Genomic DNA, 24,748 nt, shown 5'->3' with positions numbered 1-24,748 from the left:
GAGGACCTGGGGACTTGTGGTGCCAGCCAGTGACCGGGCACGTGGACACAGCAGAAAGACCCCAGATTATCCCACTTCAGCTGGGAGGCTATAAAAGCCCAGAGGTTCTTTGTTCATGGTCCCCCAGAGGCACCAGCTCAAGCTGCCACTGTTCCACCATGATAAAATTGTTTTAAGGATCCAGAGGTCTGAAGCTCTGCTATGGAGGACATTCCACATTTCCAGTCTTTTGGGCATTTAGGAGCTTTTGATTTTGCTTTGCACCCAAGAAAAGTAAACCCCCAAATGTGTACAAATAACTGCTTTAGCATTTCCTCCTTTGATTTTCAGGCGATTTTTACACTGCTCTCTGCTATCTTGTCCTCATCTTTCCAAAATTCCTGTGCCTATTTAAGCCCAGCATGGGATGGTACACACATTTTGTTTAGTTCTGTAGCGATTTATCCCCAGCAATCCTGCTGACCACACCCATTTCAATGTTGCAAAAACCTAACTCTGGGCTGCAGTATGTGAATCACACACTGGTGTGTGAGGTGGCAGAGCACCAGAGCAGGCATTCTTCAGAAGCGGCACTGGGTAGACTAGAAGATGGGTTTTGTTTGAGCCTGCCTGCTAATGCTAACACAGAACTGTCTGTTGTCTTGCCTTGCCTCTTTGCAAAGCTGGATTTTGTTTGTGATTCACATGTGGTATTTTTCTTTCAAGTGTGCCTATTTTAAGATGATTCTGCCAAAGCTGTTTTAATTAGAATTTGATATATAAAATCACCCAACAGTTGAGGCATATATATGTATATATATATATATATATATATATATAACCTGTATTTCAAACTGGTCTATTTTTATCTCTAAATGTTAGTCATTTACAGAATTGAATAAAAATATTTTGGAAAAGGATAGATTCTTGTTTAACTACTTAAATCGATCAAACTAGATGAACCGCTCATTCTGCAAACTGGCATTCCAGTCCAGATCCTAAGGCTGGAATCTGAAATTGTGTTAGGATGATGGCCCAGTTGTTCCTGTTTTATTAGATAAAAATGCATCAGCAAAGTGTATTGCAGCTAGTAAGGTTTTGATTAATGTTTTTTTAGTATGATTATATCATACTTCTTTATGTAAGTATTTGCTGGATGTAAGTACGGGCAGAATCATATCCTTAGGAAGATTTCATGATGAAGTGTTTTTTTCACTTAAAGCAATAAAAGCTTTGCCAATAAAGTAAAATTTTATTCAAAGCACTTTAAATGCCTCAATGAATTTTCTGTTAAAAACAGTTTGAAGCTTTCTCAGACAAAAATCTAAATTAGGGCTTGATGATTACTGCTCAACACACTGCATTTCTCTCCTGCAATACCTTATAGAAATACTTGGGTTACAAGTATTTAAGAGATCTGAAGGAAAACACTCTCTGCTGTCAATAACAGATCTTAAGATGTGTCAATCTCTCCATTATTACTGTTGGTCTTACTTCAAAATTTCTGAACGGAAAAGCAGTTTCACAGGTTCAGTCAATATTTATTTTCTGCAAAGTGAAATCAAATATCATTAATGTAAACATATGTAATACATAAATATTAATCCATTAAACCTTTGGGGATCATGGCACTGAACTTATGGCAGTCATGTAACTTGACAATAATGTTTCTTGCCAATAACAGAGGATTCCAAATCAACAAACACATCTGAGAACAGGAGAACCCTTGACAACATAAAAGAACAGTACCTGAAACAAAATGCGACAGAGAATGGTCACAGGGAGCCATTCTTTAAAACTATGTAGACTGAACAACTGCCACTTAAACTCCCTCTAAAAAAATAAAATTATTTGTTAATAACTTCTGTTACCTAAAGTTAGGTAGATCATGCCAGGTAGCACAAAATACAGTAGCTGGAAACTGCAAAATAATTTGGTAAACTCATCTAATGCTTCGGCAGAGATGTGTAGAAATCAAGAAGGATTCTCTGTTCCTTCTTTAATCCTTTTCCTTTTTTCTTCCATTGCTTGTTTAAATACAGTTTTCAAGGTATTGTAAACATATGGCCCATTCTCAGAATTGAAGCTTGTCTAATAAAAGAAAGAAGTTTCAGTTCAGTTGTTAAAGAGATGCCATACAATGCAAAATGCAAAGCAGATGCACAACATTAAAAAAGCTTTGAGATTTATCAAAGAAAATATGTGTTTTTGATGGAGTGCTTAATGCTAAGTGGTTTCCATTTTATGCTAACTAGACATTAAAATAAAACAGAAGAAGGAGAAACGTGGTGATTGTTTTAACAGGCAGATTTACAAGAGATGAGGAAGCAGCACAGTGAACATTCTGTTCAAGCTCAGATTTCATTGACTGAATCTGAGAAGAAATCTGAGCTGAGCAATAGCTTCACCTTGTCACTGTTACTGAATGAGCCCAAAGCAGAAATCAGTTACTCACATCCTGTGGTGAGGCCTGGAACAGAACTGACTTGCAGTGTAATTTCAGAAAATGACTTAATCTGATGGAAAGACTTCACATGGTACAGAATCTACCAAAGCCTTTGCTAAGCTACTCTAGGTGATTAGTCAGTGTCACCCTGTAAAATTATCTTTTCCATAATTTGAAGATGTCCATGAACTGGCAGTGGTCCAGAAAGAGAAAAATGAGACTTCAGGATTAAGGTTGTAGTGACAGAATTGTATTTTGTTGAGAATATTTCCAACCCTTTATGTATGTGATTATTATAAAATGTAAACTCTGAAATAAATAAGCTTCACACTGAAGCATGAATGAATTACTGTAGCCTTTCTCACAGAGGCCTCCCTTTGTTGATTGATTCACCCTTCATGATTTAAACCAAGTAAATACAATAGCTTGGATAGTTATTTGGGATTACTTGCCTTGGTGAAAGCTTTAATAGCACGAGCAAGTAAGGCCTCCTCCACATCAGCTGGCAGCACTTGCAGGTTCACCACACAGTGTAAAATACAAAGGATGGTCTGACACTGCTCCTGGTGGGGAAAAGGAACAGCAGCTCATCAGAAGAAATATTTCCATAAAAAGCAGTTTAGCACTCAGATTTTGTTAACTGCTGTTTAAACACCAGGTTGTGCCTTCCTCTGCTGAAACCTTCATGTGCAGGAGTTGGTGGGGAATTCCCACCAGCCCAAAGAGCCTCTGCGTTATAATTTCAATCACAATGGGAAAATTCTTCTCCTGAGTGCCACAAACTACTCTGGGAATTCCTCATTATTTCTGGGAATTTCAAGATCCCCTTCACGAACAGCAGCCTTCCTGTGAATTGGCATAGGAAAGGTGAGATTTGATCTTTTCAGCCCAAAATGCTGTGCATGTTCAGGGCTTTTTCCCCCATCTTGTACCTCTCTCTGTCCTTCCAACTCTCCATCGCCACTGGAAGCTGGCAGAGAGACAACTGAGCAATGCTAGCAAGGAGGAAGAAAGGGAGGAACAATCTTTATGGCTGTTCCTTCCCAACCCTTTTCCAGCTTAATTAAGGGACTGCATTTGTCCCACAAGCAGCCTGCTCTAGGTAACTGTTTTGAGCAAGACACTTGGACTAGAAGATATCTAGAGATATCCTGACAAGTCACACAATTTGATGCAGAATGAATTCTCATTCTGATTTTGAAAGAGTATAAAGTGGCTTTTTTAAAGTGCAATCTTTGCCTAAAGTGAAAGAATGAATTGTCAGATCCAGTATGTACCTTTCTCAGCAAGTAGAGCACATCCTGGGATTCTGTGCAATTTTTTGCCAGCATGTCAATATCATCTTTGGATATAATAGGTTCTTTCAGCTGCTCTATCCATGACCACATCAAGCTGCAGAGGATAAAAGGATCTCTCTCGGTGCAGATTTTATCCCAAGCTCCATCTTGAGAATTCAGTTCTTTCTTAAAAAAAAAAAACAAAAAAAAACAAACAACCAAACAAACAAAACAAAACTGAAAATGCATCATTTATTTACCCTTGTCAACATTCGCTTTGATTGTAGTAGTATTTGGCTCTTATGTTCCAACAAGAAAAGAGTTATCCAAAAAATTTGTATTTTTTTCCAGAGTATCAACATTAATCAGCAGTAATACAAGTGATTCTTTAAAACAGAAGGATGACAGCAGCAGTGCAGCTGAGAACCTCCCAGTGCTCCACTGGAATACATAAACCAGCTTTGCATTACAACTTCAAAGCAAATATTGCTAAGAGGATTTGGGTTTGACAGTAAGCCATTAAGTTCCTACAAAATTATTTTTCTTTTACTCACAAATCCTCTGATTAGTTCTGAAAAAACACTGATGAAAACCAACTCAAACCTTTAAAACGTGTACTATTTCTGTGCCACCGGCAGCCATGTTACAACCAGAAATAATGGCATCAGTTTCCCCCAGTTAGGAAAGTGAACATAACCAGAACCTCCACCCTCCTGCTACAGACCAGAATATGTAGGTGCATTTTACTAGCCTGTGAAAGACCTGACCTCGGACCTCATATAAACTGCTATCCCAATGTACCATTTCAAAGCTCCACGTGGCATTTTTGCCATTCCAGGAATTCACTGAGGTGAAATATGCAAAGCCCTAGCATGGATTTGAGTTAAAAATTACCTGCCACATTTCTACCTTCTGCTTCACTTCATCCTCTCCCAGAAATTCATTTATATCTGCAAGTGCTTTGGCTGCCAAAATTCTTCGAGCTTCCAAACTTAATTCTGACTGCAGAACAATGTGTGGAATTGTCTCTGACAGCTCTCTGCTACTCTCGTTTTCATATCCAATGGAAAAGTTCACTTTGGAAGAGGAAGAAGAGTCAGAGTCCTCGGAGAGATAGACTCTCCTGCCATATATATTGGTCTTGTGGTCCTTCCTGTGAGCAGTCTCGTTGGCAAAGCTGTGGCTTGGCATTGCGGGTTCCTTGGGAATGTGCATGGACGCAAGGCCTGAGGAAAAGGTCCTGCTGCGTTGTACTTCTTTGATAGAGCCCCTTCTGTGATAGGAGCCATCCCTTTGTCCATCCAAATGAAATCTCCCTTGACTCCAGAACACACACGTGTTATGCACTAATGCGTCTTTGTTTAATTCCAGCTGTGGCTTTGCCTCACCTGTGGCAGAACATTCCTCCCCACTGTTCTGCTTGGGTTTGTTGTTCACTAAGATCTGAGCAGGCACTGTCCAGGCAGTGTCATCCTGTTCCAAAAGAAACTCAGTTCTCCTTAGGTCTGACTCACTGTAGCTCAGACGCCTTCTCAGATGGCTAAGAGGCTGAAGGCATTCGACACTCCTTTTTTTACAGAAAGCATCACATTGGTGTCCCAGGGAGAAGTGCGAGTCCTGGCTGTCAAGAGCAGAGGAGTGGGTGTGGGATGAGTCCGACATGTCGCTGTCGTGCCTGGCCAGCTCCCGCTCGAGCTCCGTGGATGCCAGCTGGGACATGGTCTTCTCAATCTCAGCTGAGAGGTCGGGGATGTCCAGCAGCTCTGCCTCTACCACCTGTCTGTTCTCAGCCAGGTCCAGCAGCAGCTTACACACCAGGTGGATGAGTTTTGGCACGTGCTTGAGGTGCCTGCTCTCGTAGCCATGGAGCAGGTGCCTCTGGCGGGTCAGGTACTGGGACAGGGTGACTGCATGTGCCTTGGGCTCGCAGCACGCAAAGACATTGCGGAGAGGGACCAGGAACTGGGAGAACTCCCTGACACACAGCAGCTGCCCCCGGGTCTGGATGGAATTGGGCCTTTTGGCTCTGACAAACAGAATTGCTTGGTCAGCACTCATTCTGGTGGCAAAAACTAAGTAGCAAGCTATTAGAACACCTGGAAAATACAAAGACAAGATTAGTGAAGGAACTGTCAGACTCAAACAAATACTCAGTGGAAATACGGGATAGAAATTAATATAGGTGAAGACAGTGTCCTCTGTTATGTGATGCTGTTACTTAAATGTAATTGCCTGTGAAGAAGCACAAGACGGTGAAGCCCTGCTCACTGCGCTGCACTGGGAGCTCCCCACAGTCTCTCCAGGAGTTCCACCATGGACAGATATGGGAGCAATGGGGGCTTCTACGTGAAGGGCACAACCAAAAAGGACTTGAAAGAAGCAAATGAAATTTTAGGTGCTCTACCAAATCTATCTGATCCAACAGTGAGTGGCAGGTTTGTGAACATGTTATAAATACTGGACAATGAAAGTGCACCAGGGGAATTTTTCCCCTCCAAAAGCAGCTGTCACATTTGAATGTAATGGAACAATTATACAGATTAAAAACTTCTCTATCTTACAGGTTTTTTGTTTTAATATACTAAAACTGATTTTCTCTAGCCATTGAGGATATTTGGACACAGTAGTTTAGCACTTTTAACCATTTTATAGAGGTCCATCTTGCAATGACAGAATCTAGCCCAGTTATTACTGGTTTATAACCAGTGATGGTTGGAGTTTCTAGAGGAACCCTGGTGCTGCTCCTGCACAAGGACACGTACCTGTCCTCCCAAGTCCTGCATGGCAGTGAACAGCCACCCTCCCCTCCTGCAGGGCGAAAGACATCACCTTTACCATGTCAAGGATAGTTGTGAGAGATGCCACTCCATAATCCTTCCATCCAAAATTATAAAAATAAACTGAAATAAAAAGAGAGACAGTGATTTTCTGCCACACCAAATGTGAAAGGTGTAGTACTATTTGCAGAGGAGAGATTACTAATAAGAAATTATAGTACTAAAATTGCATAATGGAGCTTAAAATCTGACTACATCTTGTTTGCAAGAGATTATTTTCCCATTTCAGTGTATGGTTGCTATTGAAACTTGATAGATACACGAAGCTAGCAAAGATTTGTCAAACTCAAGTTCAGCTAGAATGTAAAAGATGTAGCAAAACAGTGATTCATGCAAAATTACTCAACTATACACAGAAAGGGCAATTTTTCCTTTTCAGAAATAAAAGCAATTCTTCAGTCAGCAGCTGCTTTTTACCAAGAGGCACTTTCTCTCTTCTCACCATAATATGAAAATACAAAAAAACTGTCAGGAGCAGTGTCCTCATAATGAAATAACCTTTTATAGTCTAGGTAAGAAGACATGAGTGTACCAGAATTTGCGAATACAGAAGAAAAAGGGAACTGTTGTCCTTCCTTTAGAAACACCTGAACACAAACCCTCCATCTCTCTCTGTATAATACACAATCTTCAATAATGTGTTATTTGCTCTTCACTGTATTTGCCAGGTTTCACGTTTTGTGCAATGTTTCCTACATAGCTGTGTTTAACTCACAGGAATTCAAGTAAAAATATCTTTAAATGCCAAAGTCAATAATTAATGAGGAACAACAGCAGGAGGGAACTTACTGCCAGCTTCCATAAAGGCTTCAGGAAGGTAGGTGAAGCCGCTCTCCTGCTCCAGGGGGTTCCCACAGCTCGCATGCTCCCCAGGACGCTGAAGGTTAATTATGGTTTTTATGCCACATCTTAAGGAAGGAATAGATGAGTCAAAGTATTACAGGCAGCCAAAATCTCATTGTCCCTTATTTTCTGAAACACATATTTATTCTTAGTGGAGAATAAATCTTTACCTGTAGAGCGTTAAAATGAAAGGATCTTTAACAACAATCCAAATCTATGTTGAAAGAGAAAATGGATCAGGCATTACACCAGTACTACTTACAATAAATAAAGACTGAATTTGTTACCTTTCAAACTGCTCAATAATGTTGTACTTTTCAATTAATTCTGTAGAGGGTCGAGCCATAGCCAGGATGTTATCTGTTATCCTGAGATATTAGAAAAGCAAATAATAATGTTATCATTAATAATTTCCTGGTTATGAGTCTTCCAAAGTAAGAATACCGTTATATTCAAGAAACAGAGAAACACCTTGGTGATTAGTTATAAATTACTTTTAAAAATTCTACTATGCCACAGTGTTAGTGATAAATCCTATTAAATTGATGCAGATGGAATATCAAAAGACAATTACTGGAACTGCTGAAATGCCAGGACATAAGTAAAAATTCCTTTGAACAGAAATCTGGACCCAGATCCCTGTTTGTCCCTTTAAGGTTTGTAAATGCTGCTTAAACATTTGCTGTTAGAAAAAAAAACAGTAAGATTGTCAAGATACATTTCATGTGACTTTTGCTGCACATGAACATCCTTCTGAACACATGCCCACATTATTTCATCTGCAGGAAATGCTTTTACTTTTCAGTTTTATTATTAATATATTTAATTCATTTGCATCCTAAACCTTAGTAGCCCAGAACAGCTTTTTAATAATTCAAGACAGACAGGTATTTATTCTTTTGGATCTGAACTAAACCCACTGTAATTCAACAGGAGCCTTTCACTGTCTTTCTTGGGCTGTGTATGACAGCCACTACGTCAGGTTCTGATTCCAGATCAAATTCTCATTGTGTTTTACACTCAGCAGCTGATTTTTAAAAAGCCCAGCTACTTTGCCGCGTTGAGCTGCTCACCAGGAGGAGTAGAGCCCCTTGATGGCCTGCTCGTGCTCGGCCCAGCGCGCGGGGTTCTCGTACTTGCAGGCGCGGCCGCCACAGGCCATGGAGCACTGCATGTGCCCGGGGATGACGTGGCGCAGCCGCTCCCCCACCTTCGTGTACTTGGCCGTGGGGCGCCTCGAGCTCCCTGCGACACAGGCAGAGCCACGTTAGCCAGGAGCTCACTGAAAAATACAACTACTCCCAAACACCATAAATACATGCAATATGTATTTCAGGCTCGTTGTTCAAGGAAGGATTCTGAGGGGAAAAAACTGCTTGCATTACTGACAGGTATTTTTCCTGATGAAGTTAGAGGTTAGTGACATCCTTTGCAGCTGAAAAAAGTCACAGTCCTCTTCAACCTGAAATCGAATATAGTTAACCATGTCCTTGGAGTATGCATGAATGCGTGCTTCTGTTTTACCTGTTGTTTATAACTGAGCTGTTAGAGTAAAAAGCATCTATTAACACCTGAATAAGGAATCAGTGAACAAAACAGAATATACAAAATACAAGAAGAAAATTAAACCCCACAATTTTATCCACACAAAAAAAGTACTGTTAACAGAACAAAAGTATAGTAATACCGAGAAAATACCCAGAACTGCCATAGTCTCAATGAAAAGTACTTTACTTTCTTTTTCAGGAAAAGTTGCATCTAGCTCCTCGGGGCTGAGCGACGACAGAGCCACCATGACCCGGTGCGTGGACGAGGAGAGCAGCTCCACCACGGAGCTGCGGCGCCGCTGGCTGAGGCGGAGAAGGGGGTCGGAGGAGGAATGCCTCCGCCCCTGGAAGAAATGGCTAAAGATGCTGACGGCCGAGCGCCTGCGGGGGTCAGGCTGCATGGCTGCGCGGCCCCAGCTCCGCCCGGCGCCGCTGCCTGGGGCGCTCTGAGCGCAGGGGAAGTTGCTCAGCGCTGAAGTTGCGGGAGCGGAGCGGAGCATCCCCGAACGAGCTCAGCAGCTGGTCCCCAGGCTGAGCTGTCGCCATGGTAACGGAGGATGCAGGCGCTGCTGCCAGCCAGCCCCGGGCTGCTCCTTTCCACAGGGACTGCGTCTGCTCGGGACAAACTGTTCCACCGCTTGATGAAAATAGTTGCATGTCAAGTAGGTAATTTTCAAAACGCGCTGGGAACAACCAACATGTTTGTCATAAACAATAGGAGTATTTAGTTCCTGCTCAATAACAGGCATTCAGAACTCGCTAAGACACAAAATACTCAATTCAACAGAACAATCAAAATGTAGCTGGAGGCTCTGCCTCCTGAGAGATCTGTAAGGAAGCACATTATACTCCCCCACCTCTTGGTTCTTCATTCCACAGCCACCTCTCCTCCTCCACTTTGCTGCTCCAAAATGCATCATTAGCTGTCTAATGACTGGGATCAGTGTGTTCCTGCTGAAATGCTTCAGTATGTGATGAATTGTAGACTGTCTGCCTGAACCAGTCACATCTTCTAACAAAACACAATTTGTTATCCTAAACAAAAGGCTGGGTTTTTTTTTCCCAGGGCACAGCTTTTTTATGAAGCAAAGCTGTTAACCCTGCAGCCTGATAGAAAGCAGATCTCGAGGAGGAGAAGGTGTGTCAGCTTCTGAAGGTAGGTATGAGGTGGCAAATTGCCTCCCACTTTGCTTCCAGTGTGCTGAGCAGGAGAATGAGGTGGCTGGAAAGATTGCAGCACTTGAAAAAGCAACTGTGTACAGAATGGATTATAGTGATGTAAAAAGCCTCTGTCATCCCAATGTCTGTGCATCAGACTGCACTGAAAGGGGAAGGCTGGGGAAATCAAGAAAATCCACTTTAACTTTGTCAATGAACAAAGTAATCCCACTGCATCTTCCTAAAATACATTTGTGTTTCTTGTACCACAAAACAAGTAACTTGTACAGAGGAATTTGCATAAGAGGAAGTTCCCTTGTGGGACAAATTCACCAGGCAAAAATCTGCTTCTTCCAGGCACTGACCAGGAACTGGGGGCCTGAACTTTGATTGCTGCTCCCCAGCTCTTACAGTGATGTGGCAACGTTTGCAGTGGGTACCAGGCCTGAAATATCAGCAGTGATATTGTGTGAGGAAAGGAAAATGTTCAAAACCTTGACTCTTCATTCATCAGTGGAGCTGATATCAACAGGTGAGGAAACATGTAAATATGCTGTTATTTTGGGGGTTGGGTGGAAGAGAAAGGAGATGAAAAAGGCTATTTCAAGTGCTACCTGTATCCAAGAAATGTGAAAAATGTTTTCTAATTAACTACATTCCTTTCTTGCATTTAATTATTTTTCTCTTTCTCTTCCCAGAAACTTTTCAGTATGTATCAAATGATAGTGGAGAAAGAAGTGAGGAAAATAAAAGGCTACACATCGTTATTCTCCTACTGAATCTAGCAGATTTGCAAACAAACACTCACCCAAAATGGTAAGAAAGAATTGCATCCTGTACAGGTTTAAATAATTAGAAAGGGGAGTTCTGTTGAAGGCAGGTTTGCATTTTCAGAGAGCTAGGCAGTTTCTCAACACAAAAAGGCATAGTTTTTTCCATTAAGAGATCTGACAAAGTGAAAATTACAGAAAAGATCAACATATTAGCACCATGATATGTTGATGAAATAATGCAGTTTGGTTTTGTTAGAGACATTTTAAATTTATAAACATGGATAATATTTCTGGATTTTTAAAAATGTTGTGGTTTTTTTTTTTCTAGAATCATTCTAAGCATTTATTATGAACGGCACATCAGAGCCAAATTCTTACCTGAACTCATATTTGCCAGATACACGCTGCTCTCTATCAGCGAGGAGTATGGTTGCTCATTTTGCAGCAAAACTCCTGCAGCCATTGCAGTACCTGTTGAAACAATAAAATAATCACTGAAAACCTACAAGGGAAGCTCAAAAAAGGCAGAATAAAGCCATGTGCTCCTGGTTATGGAGTCATTGAAGATTTGGGCAGTCAGGCATGGGCTGGCACTTGACAGACAGTCTACAATCCACGGCCCCTCGCTGCTCTCTTCCCTGTACTCTTGGGGGTTGGAATCACATCTGTCACGATTCTCCTCTAACAAGAACAGTGAACCTATGACTCTCTCCAGGCAGAAACCAATTTTTTTCTCTGCTGTTATTTCTAACAGAAAGTAGGTCCTGCTCTGAAGACCTTCTATCTGACAGAAAGATAAAGCAAGCTGTAAATATGAACACAGTAATCAGTCTGTGATGTTTAAATAAACACTTTGCATGGCTCTTGAGTGGAAATTCTTACTCAGTTAAGATCACCCTTCTCACCCTTCTTTTTCTCTTATCTCTATAGGAAAATAGCTGCAAGCATAACAAAAAAGAGCAATTTTTATACCAAACCAAGCACATCTCTGCAGCATCATTAACTACAGAAATTTTTCTAAATAGACAAACCTTGGTTCCCAAGTCCACAAAAGCAGCATTCGGATTCAGCAGCATAAACAGGGTTTTAAAGACAGATTTGCTAAAAAATATATATATAAAAATAGAAGAGTTCTGTGAGGATTAGGTGATACAACAGGCCTGTGTGGTGGTTAACTGCTTGCTGTTCATTGTCCAGCTTTTATCTCTAATTTTGCATGTTTATTTTTGTAGTAAATATTTAAATAAAATTTATTCATCCAGATATTACATTATCTACCACCATACTTGAATAAATTATTCTTCCAACAATGCTAATGGATTTTATTCTACAAAGTCACCCAGTGCAGCTCTGCTCTTTTCAAGAGCCTTAACGGTGGGAACAGATCACAGATCCACATTAAGAACCCTTTCACAGAGCTGCACCAGTCCTCTCGAAGGGATGAGAATTACATTTGTTAGTGAAAGACAAAAAGCCTTCTGAAACTTCAGAGATGCTCAGAAATGCACCTCTAATGTAAGTATGTTAAGAAGAATATGAATCAAGAATACTCTTTAATAAAGATTAAAAGAGTATCTGGAGCATTTTCTAATCAGCTACTTGACCATCTGACTCTATATTCTGAAAAGTCAATCCTTTAATAAAGTACCTTCATATAATTGTATTCTATTTGGAGAAGCTCCAGAACCTCTATTTTTTTTTCAATGGATTTTGAAATCAGTAAGTGATGGCTTCCATTATCAGAGGAAACTTTGAACCTAAAGAAAGAACTTCATTTTATCTCCAGAATTTCTTTTTTAGAGTTAAAAATGCTCAATTAACAAAAATTATTGGTTTCTATTTTCAGAAAGTTCTCTTCAAAATTCTTAATAGTTCATCCAGATAACATTTGAAAAATATATCATACTGACAGCAGTATCACCACCACTATGACTATTTAATTCTCCTATTTCCTTGCACTCAATTGATTAAGAAAGAAGATATTAAATATCAGGGATATTTCTATCTAAAATTATTTCCTTTTTTTTTTTTTTTACCCAGGAATCAGATGAGAACTCTTAACTGGAAAGGGATGAGGTGGAGGTTAATGCAGAAGAGAATATACCTAGAGTATGACAAAATACTAGCAAGATTCTTCTAAGTGGCAGAGGTGAGCTCTGTGTTTCCTTGTTGTCTAACCCATTTTATTTCATTTATACAGCAAATCCATAATTCCTGTGCTGCCCAACTGACCTGAATATTTTGTCTGTTCCTTTCAGTTTGCAAAACTTGACTGACAGCTTAGTGTGATCAATGGGAGCAACTCCCTTATATTTACTTCTGAAAAAATAGTTGGGAATATTGTGACAAATGACTTTGCTGAGTTACACTGCACTTCCTCAGACAGGTGTAAGGTGGTAATTTGGGACAGGTCAGTGCTGATGTACCCACAGAGGGGTATTACGTTTCTGCACCAATAAAAAGGGTGCTAGAAGTAAAAATAGTGCTTAGGTTAAAGCAGCAGCTCTCTCCTGCTTTGCCTCTGTACCAGATATTCTTGGGTTTTAAAGACATTCTTCAGCATTTTGCTCATCTTGTGAACACTCGCTAGCTGCGGAAGGCACAGCCTGGAGCGCTATTCCAGGTCGTGGTGCCATGAGCTGCCCGAGGATCCGAGTCACGTACCTTGGGGCAATCACGGTATCACCTTAATCAGCTCTGCTGCTTGATTTCTGCCATGCATCCCTATTGCCACGACAGCAAAGAGGCCGCCCCTTAATCCCAGCTCCCTGAGCGAGTGAGAGGAACGGCATCTCCTGTGGTGGAGTCACGTCTCTGTCCGGTCCCTGAGCGAGAGGAATGGTGTCTCCATGCGGTGCAGTTCCACCTCTGTTCCAGCACAGGCAGCGGTGCCATCCAGCGAGCGGGAACACCCTGGCTCCTGACATCAAACACTGGGAAATGTGCCTGTGCTGTCGGCTGGCAGAAGGCAAGAGCAGGACCACATTGCCCGAGGAATTTCTTGGAATTCTCATGCCAAGCACTCTGGGTATTTCAAGAGCTCCCCTCTAGGTGTGGATTTGATACGTGCTTTGATGTTTGTATGCAGTTTTGAGTTCCCTTTTCTTTCCCCAAACTTTTGAGCTGAACAATTTCTACCAGAAGGGATTTTTGTCTCCTCTTGTACTGGATTCACATGTTGCATTTGGAAACAAAGACAGCTGCCGCGGCCCACTTGCTGCTGCACACATGCAGGGGTGCATTTCTTGCAGGGGATGCAGTGTGGGCACCTCGTGCCACCGCGGATGAGGTTGCTCTGGGCATCCACATTCTCCTTGGCAGTGAAGCCTGGTGCCCACAGCCATTTCCTCTGGAATAAAGGCCCTGCTCTTTGTAAGGTCACAGGAGAGCAGCAGGATGCCACGCAGGCAGCAGGACAGCTGGGACATGCGGGGTCCCATGGAGCAATTCCATGCTCCTTCCAAAGGCCACCTTCCACAGCATCCCTCTCTGGCTCTCAGAAGCCGGCTGCAGGATGGACCCAGCAAACCAGCAGTGGGATTTGCAAATGAACAACTCTGCCTTGTCAAAAAAAACATTACTTTCTGGTATTTCAAGATCTGGAAACCAGTGGCTTCCAATGGCTGGGCTGAATTTTTGCTCCAGACTGAAACGAGAGGAGCAATGTCCATTACTGCAGCAGCCAGAAAACAATTATACGTCAAAAAGTGAGGAGACAAGAAGATGCTGGTCTCACTCTATCTTGGCAATGAGGATGTTTATTTAATAAATGCAATTGCTACCTTTTACTTCAGAACATGTTTTCAAACACAGAGAAGAGCTTGCATTCCCAGCTGGCAGGATTCCAGTTAGGGCAGTGTAGCTGCCAGCATGGACATTGTAATTGTAATGGACCCATTGTAAGGCTCCCACTGCGCCCCTGTGCACCTATCCACAAATAGTGAGGGCCCAAATCTTTAATTCCTGTGGCTTTGGTAAACAAGGATGCCAAAGCAGACCACACACTTAAAAAGATTACCTGTATGTGTTAACATGAAAAAAAATTTGTATGTTTTCCATTTAAAATATCAATATGTGGGAAAAAATTAATTTAAACCTCAAATAGATTCATACAATAGTGGCAATGCTGATGCTTAGGCCTGTCACATGAAATTCTGAGGTTATTTTTACTGTTTTATTGTCTTCTAGAGTGAATTTGTTCTCTCCCTGTTGCAGTCATGTGTAACTAACTACCTAGCAGCCAAATTTTTAAAGGAACATAGTAAGCTTGCTGCAGGTAGGGGCGAGCGTAGCTCAGTACCTAAGCACTTGGCTGACACCTTTAAAATTTCCTGTGGCCTAATTCTGCAAGTACTTGAGAAGCTTTGCTTTTGTGAGCAGTCCCACAGAAGCCAACAGAATGTCTAAATATAAGATCACATGGGATAAAGTTTCACTGCCAAAATGCAAAATCCTGTAAACAGCACTAATGGAGATGTTTCAGGCAGATGACTAAAGATAACTTAGATGATTAAGACTAAGTAAAAATAGGATAGTGTAGTGAGGACTGGGTCTATTTAATGAAATGGTTAAGAGCTACTAAATTATAACCTTGTCTCTCAATTCAGGCTTTGCATCTGATGCTTTAAGATTGGCAGATCATTAGTTTCTAGCAAAAAATCTTCTAAATTGGCTGAGACATGGTTAGTCACTGGTACAGGAAGCACAGGTAAATGAAATTGCATTTTAAATTACCACAGACTATCTAACTTTAACATTGCCAGGAATAACAAAGCATTTCTAAAGGTTTGTAAAAAATTATGATCACTGAGGGTTTTGTTAAACTTGATTATTATGATTAATGAAACACGATGCAAAGGTTGTTGTTCTAATGCCTGTACCAGTGAAAAAACTCACTGGGAACATACATTTCATGAATGCTTAATCTACAATTTAACCATGGTCTGGAAGGCAGTTTTAGCACTGAGCAGGCATCCTTCAGTAGGCACACACCTCAATTCCCAAGGTGCTTTAAAAAGCTCAATTATTTGAAATCTGAAATGTTTACTACCTGTAAGCAAACACCAAAATACTAGAAAAGCAAATAAACACACAGATAAAGGAGAGAGAGAAGACTAGGTAAAAATGTAAACAAATTTTCATATAGTTTAGTTATACAGTATTTATACAGCAGGATGATACTACAGCTGCTGTGAAACTCCAGGCGTTTCACACTGGAACCACAACCAGAACAGATTTGTTATTTCTACATGTCTTTTACCCTCTTTGGGAAAAAAAATATTCCCCGCTTGTCTTAGCACAAGATTAATGTCATTTAATCATCAAGTTTGATATTTACAAAGAACTCTAGCTTCTTTCACGTACAAAAGAGACAAAAGAATATAATTCATTATAAGATTATGTAGGTGCTGGTTTGGTGATTCAGTCTTTGCTGTTCATAGACTTTTTTACATAAACAGCAAGAAACTGCAAGTTAAACTGATGGATAAATCTCTCAATTGACTTGAGCCATGTTACTTAAATCACCCGCTTTCTGTGGCAGTGCTAACCTCAGAGTTAAGAGATGATATTTTAAACTACCTTGAACAGGCTGGCAGGCAGTAATTACAGAGAGACTCATCAAGGAAATGGGGTAAAGTGAATATATTAACTGTTCTACAAACAAAAATGCTGCCTCTGAGACCCTTGATCATGAACATCATGTTTACCAAGAGACTCTCAGACTCATCACACTGACTACACACAGAAGAATGAAATACTGTCAGTAATTGTCAGCATTCTGACAGAACTCAAGTGCAAGTTCAAAAATTATCTCTGCCAGTTAGAGGATTTTTACATCTAATACAGTGAAAACGATAGTAAGTTTACATGAGTTTTAATAGTTTTAGCAATTTCAGTGTAACACCTTACCTGTTACCCTGCAAAAAGAATGAGTGAGTGCTGATCCCTTCATTGCTGCAGTATCAACCACAAGAAACATGATGTAGGGCAGTCACGTTTTACCGAGAAGCTGAATGAATTCTCCTGGTGTTTCCTGGCTAATCGGATCGGGGATGGTAATCTGGGAGGAGCCAGTAACGATCTTTTCTTAACCTAAACTGTGCGGGGAGTGCCTCGGGGACTATGCAGATAATCATCCCTAAACTGCTTTCTTCGTCTGCCTGGCCTTTAAAGGGATTGAGGCAAACAGGCCGCAGCAGCCTGGTGTTCTAATCGACTCTCCCAGCTCTGCTCTTCCTGTTCACCTCATTTCCTATTAGAAACAAGTAAACAGGGATTTATCTGTGTGTGTCTACATGCACCACACAAACACAGAGCCACAGAGAGAATTTTGTGAAGTGAGATTAATTACATTGATAGATTGATTTGGAAATGCCATGAAAAGAGAATTCAGTAGAAATGTTCCATTGTTATCTGCACAAAACATTTCTTCTAAACCGGTAAAAGCACAGAATGTCACTGAAGTATTTTTAGCAAGTATAAATTAACTGCATTAATGTCTCAAAACCATTAAAAAAATCATATAAATAAAATCAAATGAAATCAACTAAAATGTAATCAACAAAAACGTAATCAAGTAAAACCTAAAGATTTTTTTGATTTAACTAAATACTAGATAAATTAAAAATGTAAATAAAATAGGATACAGTATCTTATTCTATCATTAAAACAGCTCTTATCTCAAAATCAATTTCAAGCACTAAGTAGTAGCTGATAAAAAAAAGAGCTTTCATCTATTCCCATCACTTCCCTGTATGTCTTGTTAAAAAATCCCTTTCATTAATGAAGCTAGGGATTAATTTAAAATACCTGCCAATTACTTAGAAACAAAGTATCCTTAAAATTAAAATCCAACCCAATCTGTTCTGTGATTCTAGGTTTGGAGGGGGGGAAGAAATAAAAATGGGACTTCAAAAGATTTATACACAATTTGGGAAAAGCCACTAAGGTACCTTGGCTGAACAGATTGTAGAGCCTAAAATCCTCTTTTGCACACCTTTCTTTAGTGTGTTGGTAGAACTTTCAACCACAAAGGGACCAAGCAGCTTCCCCAGCCTGCAGCTGCAACGGGGGGGTTCAGAACCTCCAAAAGTGAACCCATGTGGGTTCCCAGAGTGCCAAGAGCTGATGTCCAGTGCCACCGCTGCAGCAGCCCTGCCCAGGGCCAGGGGACACGCACACTGACACACTCACTCGTGTGCAGTGCCACCGCTGCAGCAGCCCTGCCCAGGGCCAGGGGACACGCACACTGACACACTCACTCGTGTGCAGTGCCACCGCTGCAGCAGCCCTGCCCAGGGCCAGGGGACACGCACACTGACACACTCACTCGTGTGCAGTGCCACCGCTGCAGCAGCCCTGCCCAGGGCCAGGGGACATGCACACTGACACACTCACTCGTGTGCAGTGCCACCGCTGCAGCAGCCCTGCCCAGGGCCAGGGGACAGGGGACACGCACACTGACACACTCACTCGTGTGCAGTGCCACCGCTGCAGCAGCCCTGCCCAGGGCCAGGCACACTGACACACTCACTCATGTGCAGTGCCACCGCTGCAGCAGCCCTGCCCAGGGCCAGGGGACACGCACACTAACACACTCACTCGTGTCCAGTGCCACCGCTGCAGCAGCCCTGCCCAGGGCCAGGGGCCAGGCACACTGACACACTCACTCGTGTGCAGTGCCACCACTGCAGCAGCCCTGCCCAGGGCCAGGGGACACGCACACTGACACACTCACTCGTGTGCAGTGCCACCGCTGCAGCAGCCCTGCCCAGGGCCAGGGGACATGCACACTCAGGTGTTGGTGAGAGCAGAGCCCCAGCAGAACAGTGAAGACTTCCTAGGAATGACAGACCTTCAGCAGGAATCTGTATTAGAAATGTGGGGTAGAAAGAATCAAGAGGTCAGCTAGAATGAAATATAAATTGTACAGTGAAATAAATCTGCTCTTTGCATTTTGGCTGTGGTTTGAGGGTAGCCCTTGGTTACCTCTCTGGGTTAAGTCACACAACAGGAACAGCCCCACAGCAGTACTCCTTGGTTTCACATTGTTCACTCACTACAGAAGTGGCTCTAGGAATCTGAATCTAAGAATTTTGAGTAAAGGGATACATGTATTTTCCAAGTGTCAGCACACTAAAATGTGCTAACAAATGGAGCATCTGGCAAAACATTTTGTAGGAGGAGCTGGAGGAAGCTGGTATCATTTTAGTTGACTAAAGAACAAAGAGCAGCTTCAGATAACTAATGAATATTAATTAATTCTTAATATAAGCATATTCTCTGGGGGAAGTTCTGAATGTTCACATCTGAGAAGCTGTCACTGACATACCTAAGTTTTATTTCCATGTGGGTAATATAACACTATTTACCTATTTGATTCCAGAGGGGGGTTAATCCTTGGAGGGTTTGGATTCCTGGTGCAACAGCCTCTGCTTTGCTTTGTCCACTAGTAGGTGTCAGAGTTTTGCTGGCTACTCATTTATCTGTTCCTACATTTGTACTCCTCACTATTAATAACACTTTGTTCAGCTGAGGAACTAATTTCTTCTAGTATTCTGCAGAGTTGGGCTAATTCCAGGCACCAGTGCCAAACGTGTTTGTTCAAACAGGACGTGCCACTGTATTTTAGTCAAGACAGGGCTTTGTGATAACTGAGGGTGACTTTTTGGGAGAATTAACCTACAGGCTGAAATAATTTGCCATTTCCAAGGAAGGAATACACAGAGTAGGTGGTATGCTAATGACTAAACTAGCAATCTTCATGTCTCTAGGCTTGGCATTTTCTTGTTTCAATAAAATGAAGAATCCCAAGTCATCTGGAAAATTCTGCCGAACTATGATTGCCATTTAAAGATACCAACAAGTGTTTTAAGTAAGTAGAACAGGATCACTGGGCTTCTGGCAGCTTCTCTTGCACTGCAGGAGCTGCCTCATGGCTACTTCACAGCAGACATAGCAAATCCACCTATCCCGTGACCTCAGGTACACGTTTATCAGATTAGGCAGGCAGGAAAGTGTCTAAACTGCCTCATTAGACTGTCTGACCCCTGCCTACACTGCACTGTTTTCAGTGGAACATAGACAGAATCAAAACATCACATTATCCTAAAACTTAAAGCTGACTAAAACCCAAGATTCATTTTCATTTAATAGAAACTGTGTGTTTTGATTCCTAGCTGGCTTTGGGCATTTCCAGCTTCTCCTTTTGCTTTTTGCTCTTCTCAGCATTTGGATCATAAAAATCAATTAATGTTGCTTTATTTTCAGCCTGTATTGAAACTCTGCAGGGGAGGCTTTAGCGTTGTGTAACTTTACAACCATATACATGTTATTGAAGACTTTCTGTAAGTTCTGCTTTTAGATATTTTACATATATATATTTATATACATACACATATAAATTTTTTTTCTGTCCATTAAGCATAATGCTATACCACCACAAATCAATCATAAAAACAAACTCAAAGCCTTTGGCAGACCTCAACTTTACCAGCAGTGTTACAGCTGTGGGAGAAATGTACACATTTAGCTGCTTAATGAGATCCCATAGCAGCAGCCCACCTGTGATCCCTGTCCTCTTTCATCATCTCTACTTCTGACAGTCTCTCTTTTCCTGTTGGTTCCAGTGTTACCTAAAATTGCCAGTAAAGGACAAAATGTAGTGAAATGCCAGGTAAAGGCAGCAGAGTAATATGAACATTCCAATTCAAAAGACAGTTCCAAAACTGCAAAGTTGTATCAGGTGTTATTTATAGGTCATTCAATGGACTTAAAATGCAAAAGGTGACAACACATCTAGGAAAATAGTGTAGAACCACTTAAGCTAGATCTAGCTAGAAAAAGGAAAGCTCTGATTTATGAGACAACTATCTTCTCCATGTCAGAATTCCCAGTTCCTAGACAACTCCTCTCACTTATAATTTTACTCTATTACACAAAATAAAATAGTCATAATGGTATAACTGGATTTACGAGGAAGTGAAATATATACTTAAACATGTGGAAGAAATGCTTTTCGGGTTGGTTTACGGGTGCAGCCAAGCAAGTACATCATGAGAGAAGACTACATTGCTAATTGTATCTGAGGTGATACTCTCACAGCAGCTGGCCCTGCAGACTGTCTCCCTCTCTCACTTCATCTTGCCTTAGACATGCAGGTACTCTCTCTGTCTCACATAAACTACTGATGGAAACAAGAGATGGAAAAAATCCCAGAATCCCAGGATGGTTTGGCTTGAAGGGACCTTAAAGCCCATCCAGTGCCACTCCTGCCATGGGCAGGGACACCTTCACTGTCCCAGGGTGCTCCAAGCCCTGTCCAACCTGGCCTTGGGCACTGCCAGGGATCCAGGGGCAGCCACCACCTGAATTACAACCTGAAAATGCTTTCAAGAATACAAAAGTGCAAACACATTTATTTTGTACACATTATTTTGGGATTAATTCCTCCACAGATGTGAAGCTCTGTATTGCTCAGTGGTGTGAAGGATTCCCAAAAACACGTCTCTGACAATAGCAAAAGCAAGGGATCTGTGCAAAGAGAAAACACTGAAGTCTAGATTATTAAAGTATCAGGTAACCGTTAATCTTTTTGTTATTCCACTGAAGAGTGTAGTGACAGTCTGTAGCCAAAAGCAGTAATAGCTGCATCTAAAAGTTGCTATTGAGTGTGCAGATTGACCTGTGCATTGAGGTCCCTCAAGCGGGACTGACAGAGCTGCGTTTTTCAGGGTGAATGAGTGATGATTAGAGGTGGGGTACAACCACTGCAAAACATGCCTACACTGTTAAGAAGGGGAAAATCAGTTTGCATTGCACTACCCGGCTGTCATGCATGAACCTCTCTCTCCCTGACAGCTGTGGGCCTTTGCGAAAGTAAAACTACACAAATCATTTATTACACGGAAAGCATTTTGAGGTTGTGAGTCAGGGGGTTGCAGCCCCATCCCTGGAAGTATTCAAAGCCAGGTTGAACGGGGCTTGGAGCACCCTGGGACAGCGGGAGGTGTCCCTGCCACGGCAGGGGGTGGCACGGGATGAACTTTAAGGTCCCTTTAAGCCCAGACCAGCCTGGGCTGCTGTGATTCGGTTCTGTGACTATTCAGCAGCGGGTTGCAGAGGGGCTGTGTCGCCTCGTATCCCCCGGGGGACCACAGGCCGTTCTCGGCCGCAGCCGGTGCCGGGCACGGCCCGGGGCCGGCAGGAGCAGCCCGGAGAGCCGTGCGGGGCCACGGCGGGGGTCCCAGTCTTTAACGGAGGGGCCAGGCCGAGCAGCGAGCGCGGGGCTGCCCCACAGCCCGGGGGGCCCGGCGGGGCTGGGCGCTGTGAGGGGCACGGGGCGCTGTGAGGGGCACGGGGCACTGTGAGGGGCACGGGGCACTGTGAGGAGGGCACCGGGTGCTGTGAGGGGCACGGGGCACCGGGCACTGTGAGTAGGACACCGGGCGCTGCGAGGAGCACCGGGCGCTGCGAGGAGGGCACCGGGCGCTGCGAGGAGGGCACCGGGCACTGTGAGGGGCACCGGGCACTGTGAGGAGCACCGGGCGCTGTGAGAGGCACCGGGCGCTGTGAGGGGCACCGGGCGCTGTGAGGGGCACCGGGCGCTGTGAGGAGGGCACCGGGCGCTGTGAGGAGGGCGCGGGGCGCTGTGAGAGGCACCGGGCGCTGTGAGGAGGGCACCGGGCGCTGCGAGGGGCACCGGGCGCTGTGAGGAGGGCACCGGGCGCTGCGAGGGGCGCGGGCGGGGCAGGGCGGGGGCGCGGACCCACCTCACCTTCAGGGCCGCTCGAGCCGCTCCGCCGGCGCCGCCCCGCGCCGGTGCGCATGCGCGGGGAGGGACAGGGGCCTGGACCGGGACCGGGACCGGGACCGGGACCGGGATCGGGATCGGGATCAGCAGTGTCGGGAATGGCGGGTTCGGGAACAGCGGGGTCGGGACTGGGAAACAGCGGGGTCGGGAATCAGCGGGATCGGGAAAGGCGGGATGCGGGGAACGCGCATGCGGGATCGGGAAAGTCAGGAGCACGGGAGCCAAGAGGGATGCAGGGGAGGAGTGGGAGCGAGGGAGATCGGGAAAAGAGCGGCAGGTGAGGGTCTGGGGCAGGTGTGTGCGTTTGGGTGTGTCTGTGGGAATATTTTCACGCCGTTTTACTGACACAGTTTAATGTTTAATCGTTGGCCATTGGTTTTTAGTGGAAGAAGGTCGGGAATTTAATTGAAAATGTCCAAATGACCGTGTTTTCCAGGTGCCTACAGGTGGAGGTGTGGTCGCACTGACACCTCGAAGGTTTCAGCTTCATCCCCCTGCACCATCCACATCTCAGCAAGGATTTTATCGAGGAGATGCCACACAGACGTAAGTCAGGGCTTTGAGAGGCTTAGCTGAAGATTTTTGATAGGCATGAAAGGCATTCAGGTCTTGGACACAGAGCAGAATAGGTTCGTAATGGTTTATTTTAATACTGGAGTTGAATATACAGTCGCTGATTAAAGGAGGAGCGAGAGCCATAAACCTCTGCACACATCAGTGAGCTGGGCTGGAACATCTGTCCGAGGGTCAGCGGAGTGTTCGTGGAGTGCCTGCTAACACACTTGGGAAGTCTAAGTTGTGGTTTTCAAGGTACTCACAGACTTTTGGCAGTGTTCTTTGTCTATCTCATTAGCCACATTAGTACATTAACACCTAGAATTAGTGTCCCTAGTATATAAATTACTTAAACAGTAGCAGGGTTTACATACTTTTAATTGACTTTTTTTAAAGGTAAAAACATGTTTGGGAACTTTGTGGAAATGCTGAAAAGAATTCTGTCACTCCTTTCTGCTAAGCTGAAGGAGTTGTCAGCATAGGAGACACGGGGCTTTCTTCTTAAAATGTGTCAGTCCCATCAGTACTGAAGTGTCTTAAATATGTCTTGATTTTTGGCAGCATAACATATTCCTACAATAATATTGATTTATAAACTAAATCAATAAAAAAGGTTGTGTGACTCTTCCTTTTTTCTTCCTCTAAAAGATTTGAATAGGGTTTCCCTGTGTCTGCCTATGAGAAAATGTTATTAAAATTAACAAGTTTCATTTTTTAAATGAACTGCAGGGCGCACATTAAGTGTTTGTCCCACAGAGAGAGATTTGAGCCTTTGCCATCAATTATCATTCTCATGTGTTTAGGGTTTGGCTGGCTTGGGCTTGGAAGGCTGAGCATGCCTGTGATCACACCATGTGATCTGTTCCCAAACTTTGTGTTTATCATTACATAATTACATGAATAAACAATCTTTTGCATGCTTCACAAAGAATTTGTAAAATTCATTGAAGAAAGCACAAAGCTCTTTTTTTTTTTTGTTATAAAGATGCAACCACAAAGGCATGAAAATAAATGCTGTCTTTGCTCTTTCTTGTCTGAAATAAGGAAAAAGTTGAGGTTTTCACCACAGCGTGTCCATGGTTGGGCTTGTGGTGCAGCTGCACAAACACTTGTGCCTGTGCAGTGCTGCAGAGGGGGCAAGGCTGCTTCTGTCACAAGCTGAGCAGGGACATCCCCTCAGGACCATGGCACAGAGAAATCCAGGCTCCTGGAATGCTCGGAAATGTTGTCTTTTGAATTATATGGGGGTTTTACTCCAGAGAATGAACCCGCAGAAAACTCAGGCTGACCATGAGGGGCAGGCTCTCAGGTACAGCCAGGAAAAGGAGCTTTCTTTGGAGAGAAAAACTCCAGGGGTGAAAAGGGGAAAGGGACAATTCTTGCTTTCCCAGAAGTGTGATTTGGGGTCGGGTGATGATCCTCGGAGTACGATGAGACTCTGATGCTGCAGGACTGAGTTGGAGCCTCACATTGAAGGAACAGCTCCAAGGAAACTGAGCCTGCCACCCCAGGTCTGCCCAG

At 43.1% G+C, this 24,748-nt stretch overlaps 1 protein-coding gene across 7 annotated transcripts; it reads right to left on the bottom strand.

Moving 5' to 3' along the window:
• Positions 1-1,499: 1,499 nt before the first annotated feature.
• Positions 1,500-22,660, bottom strand: PTPDC1 (protein tyrosine phosphatase domain containing 1). 7 transcript variants are annotated; one of them, XM_068201444.1, is made up of 12 exons: positions 21,545-21,721; positions 20,425-20,495; positions 18,655-18,728; positions 11,239-11,331; positions 8,456-8,627; positions 7,670-7,750; positions 7,329-7,447; positions 6,465-6,602; positions 4,597-5,798; positions 3,703-3,888; positions 2,878-2,988; positions 1,500-2,070 (listed from the first exon to the last, which is right to left on the bottom strand). In XM_068201444.1, the coding sequence occupies exons 4-12, from the start codon at positions 11,321-11,323 to the stop codon at positions 1,954-1,956; spliced, it is 2,211 nt and encodes a 736-aa protein (XP_068057545.1). In that variant the 5' UTR covers positions 11,324-11,331; positions 18,655-18,728; positions 20,425-20,495; positions 21,545-21,721; the 3' UTR covers positions 1,500-1,953. The 7 variants fall into 7 exon arrangements, with proteins under 7 accessions (XP_068057545.1, XP_068057543.1, XP_068057542.1 ...); XM_068201442.1 differs by lacking the exons at positions 18,655-18,728; positions 21,545-21,721 and adding an exon at positions 22,637-22,658; XM_068201441.1 differs by lacking the exons at positions 18,655-18,728; positions 21,545-21,721 and adding an exon at positions 22,632-22,653.
• Between the last annotated feature and the right edge of the window lie 2,088 nt (positions 22,661-24,748).

The sequence above is a fragment of the Anomalospiza imberbis genome, chromosome 11 (genome assembly GCF_031753505.1).
Source record: "Anomalospiza imberbis isolate Cuckoo-Finch-1a 21T00152 chromosome 11, ASM3175350v1, whole genome shotgun sequence".
In the NCBI taxonomy this organism is placed as follows: domain Eukaryota; kingdom Metazoa; phylum Chordata; class Aves; order Passeriformes; family Viduidae; genus Anomalospiza; species Anomalospiza imberbis.
Note: the sequence above shows the minus strand (reverse complement) of the source record. Positions and strands in the feature narration are given on the sequence as shown.

Coding starts and splice junctions, on each gene's coding strand:
- PTPDC1 (XM_068201446.1), bottom strand. CDS start 9,330: ATGCAGCCTGACCCCCGCAGGCGCTCGGCCGTCAGCATCTTTAGCCAT. Junction 7,751..8,455: donor AAGGGGCTCTACTCCTCCTG/GTGAGCAGCTCA, acceptor CTAATATCTCAG/GATAACAGATAACATCCTGG. Junction 7,448..7,669: donor ATTATTGAGCAGTTTGAAAG/GTAACAAATTCA, acceptor TCCTTCCTTAAG/ATGTGGCATAAAAACCATAA.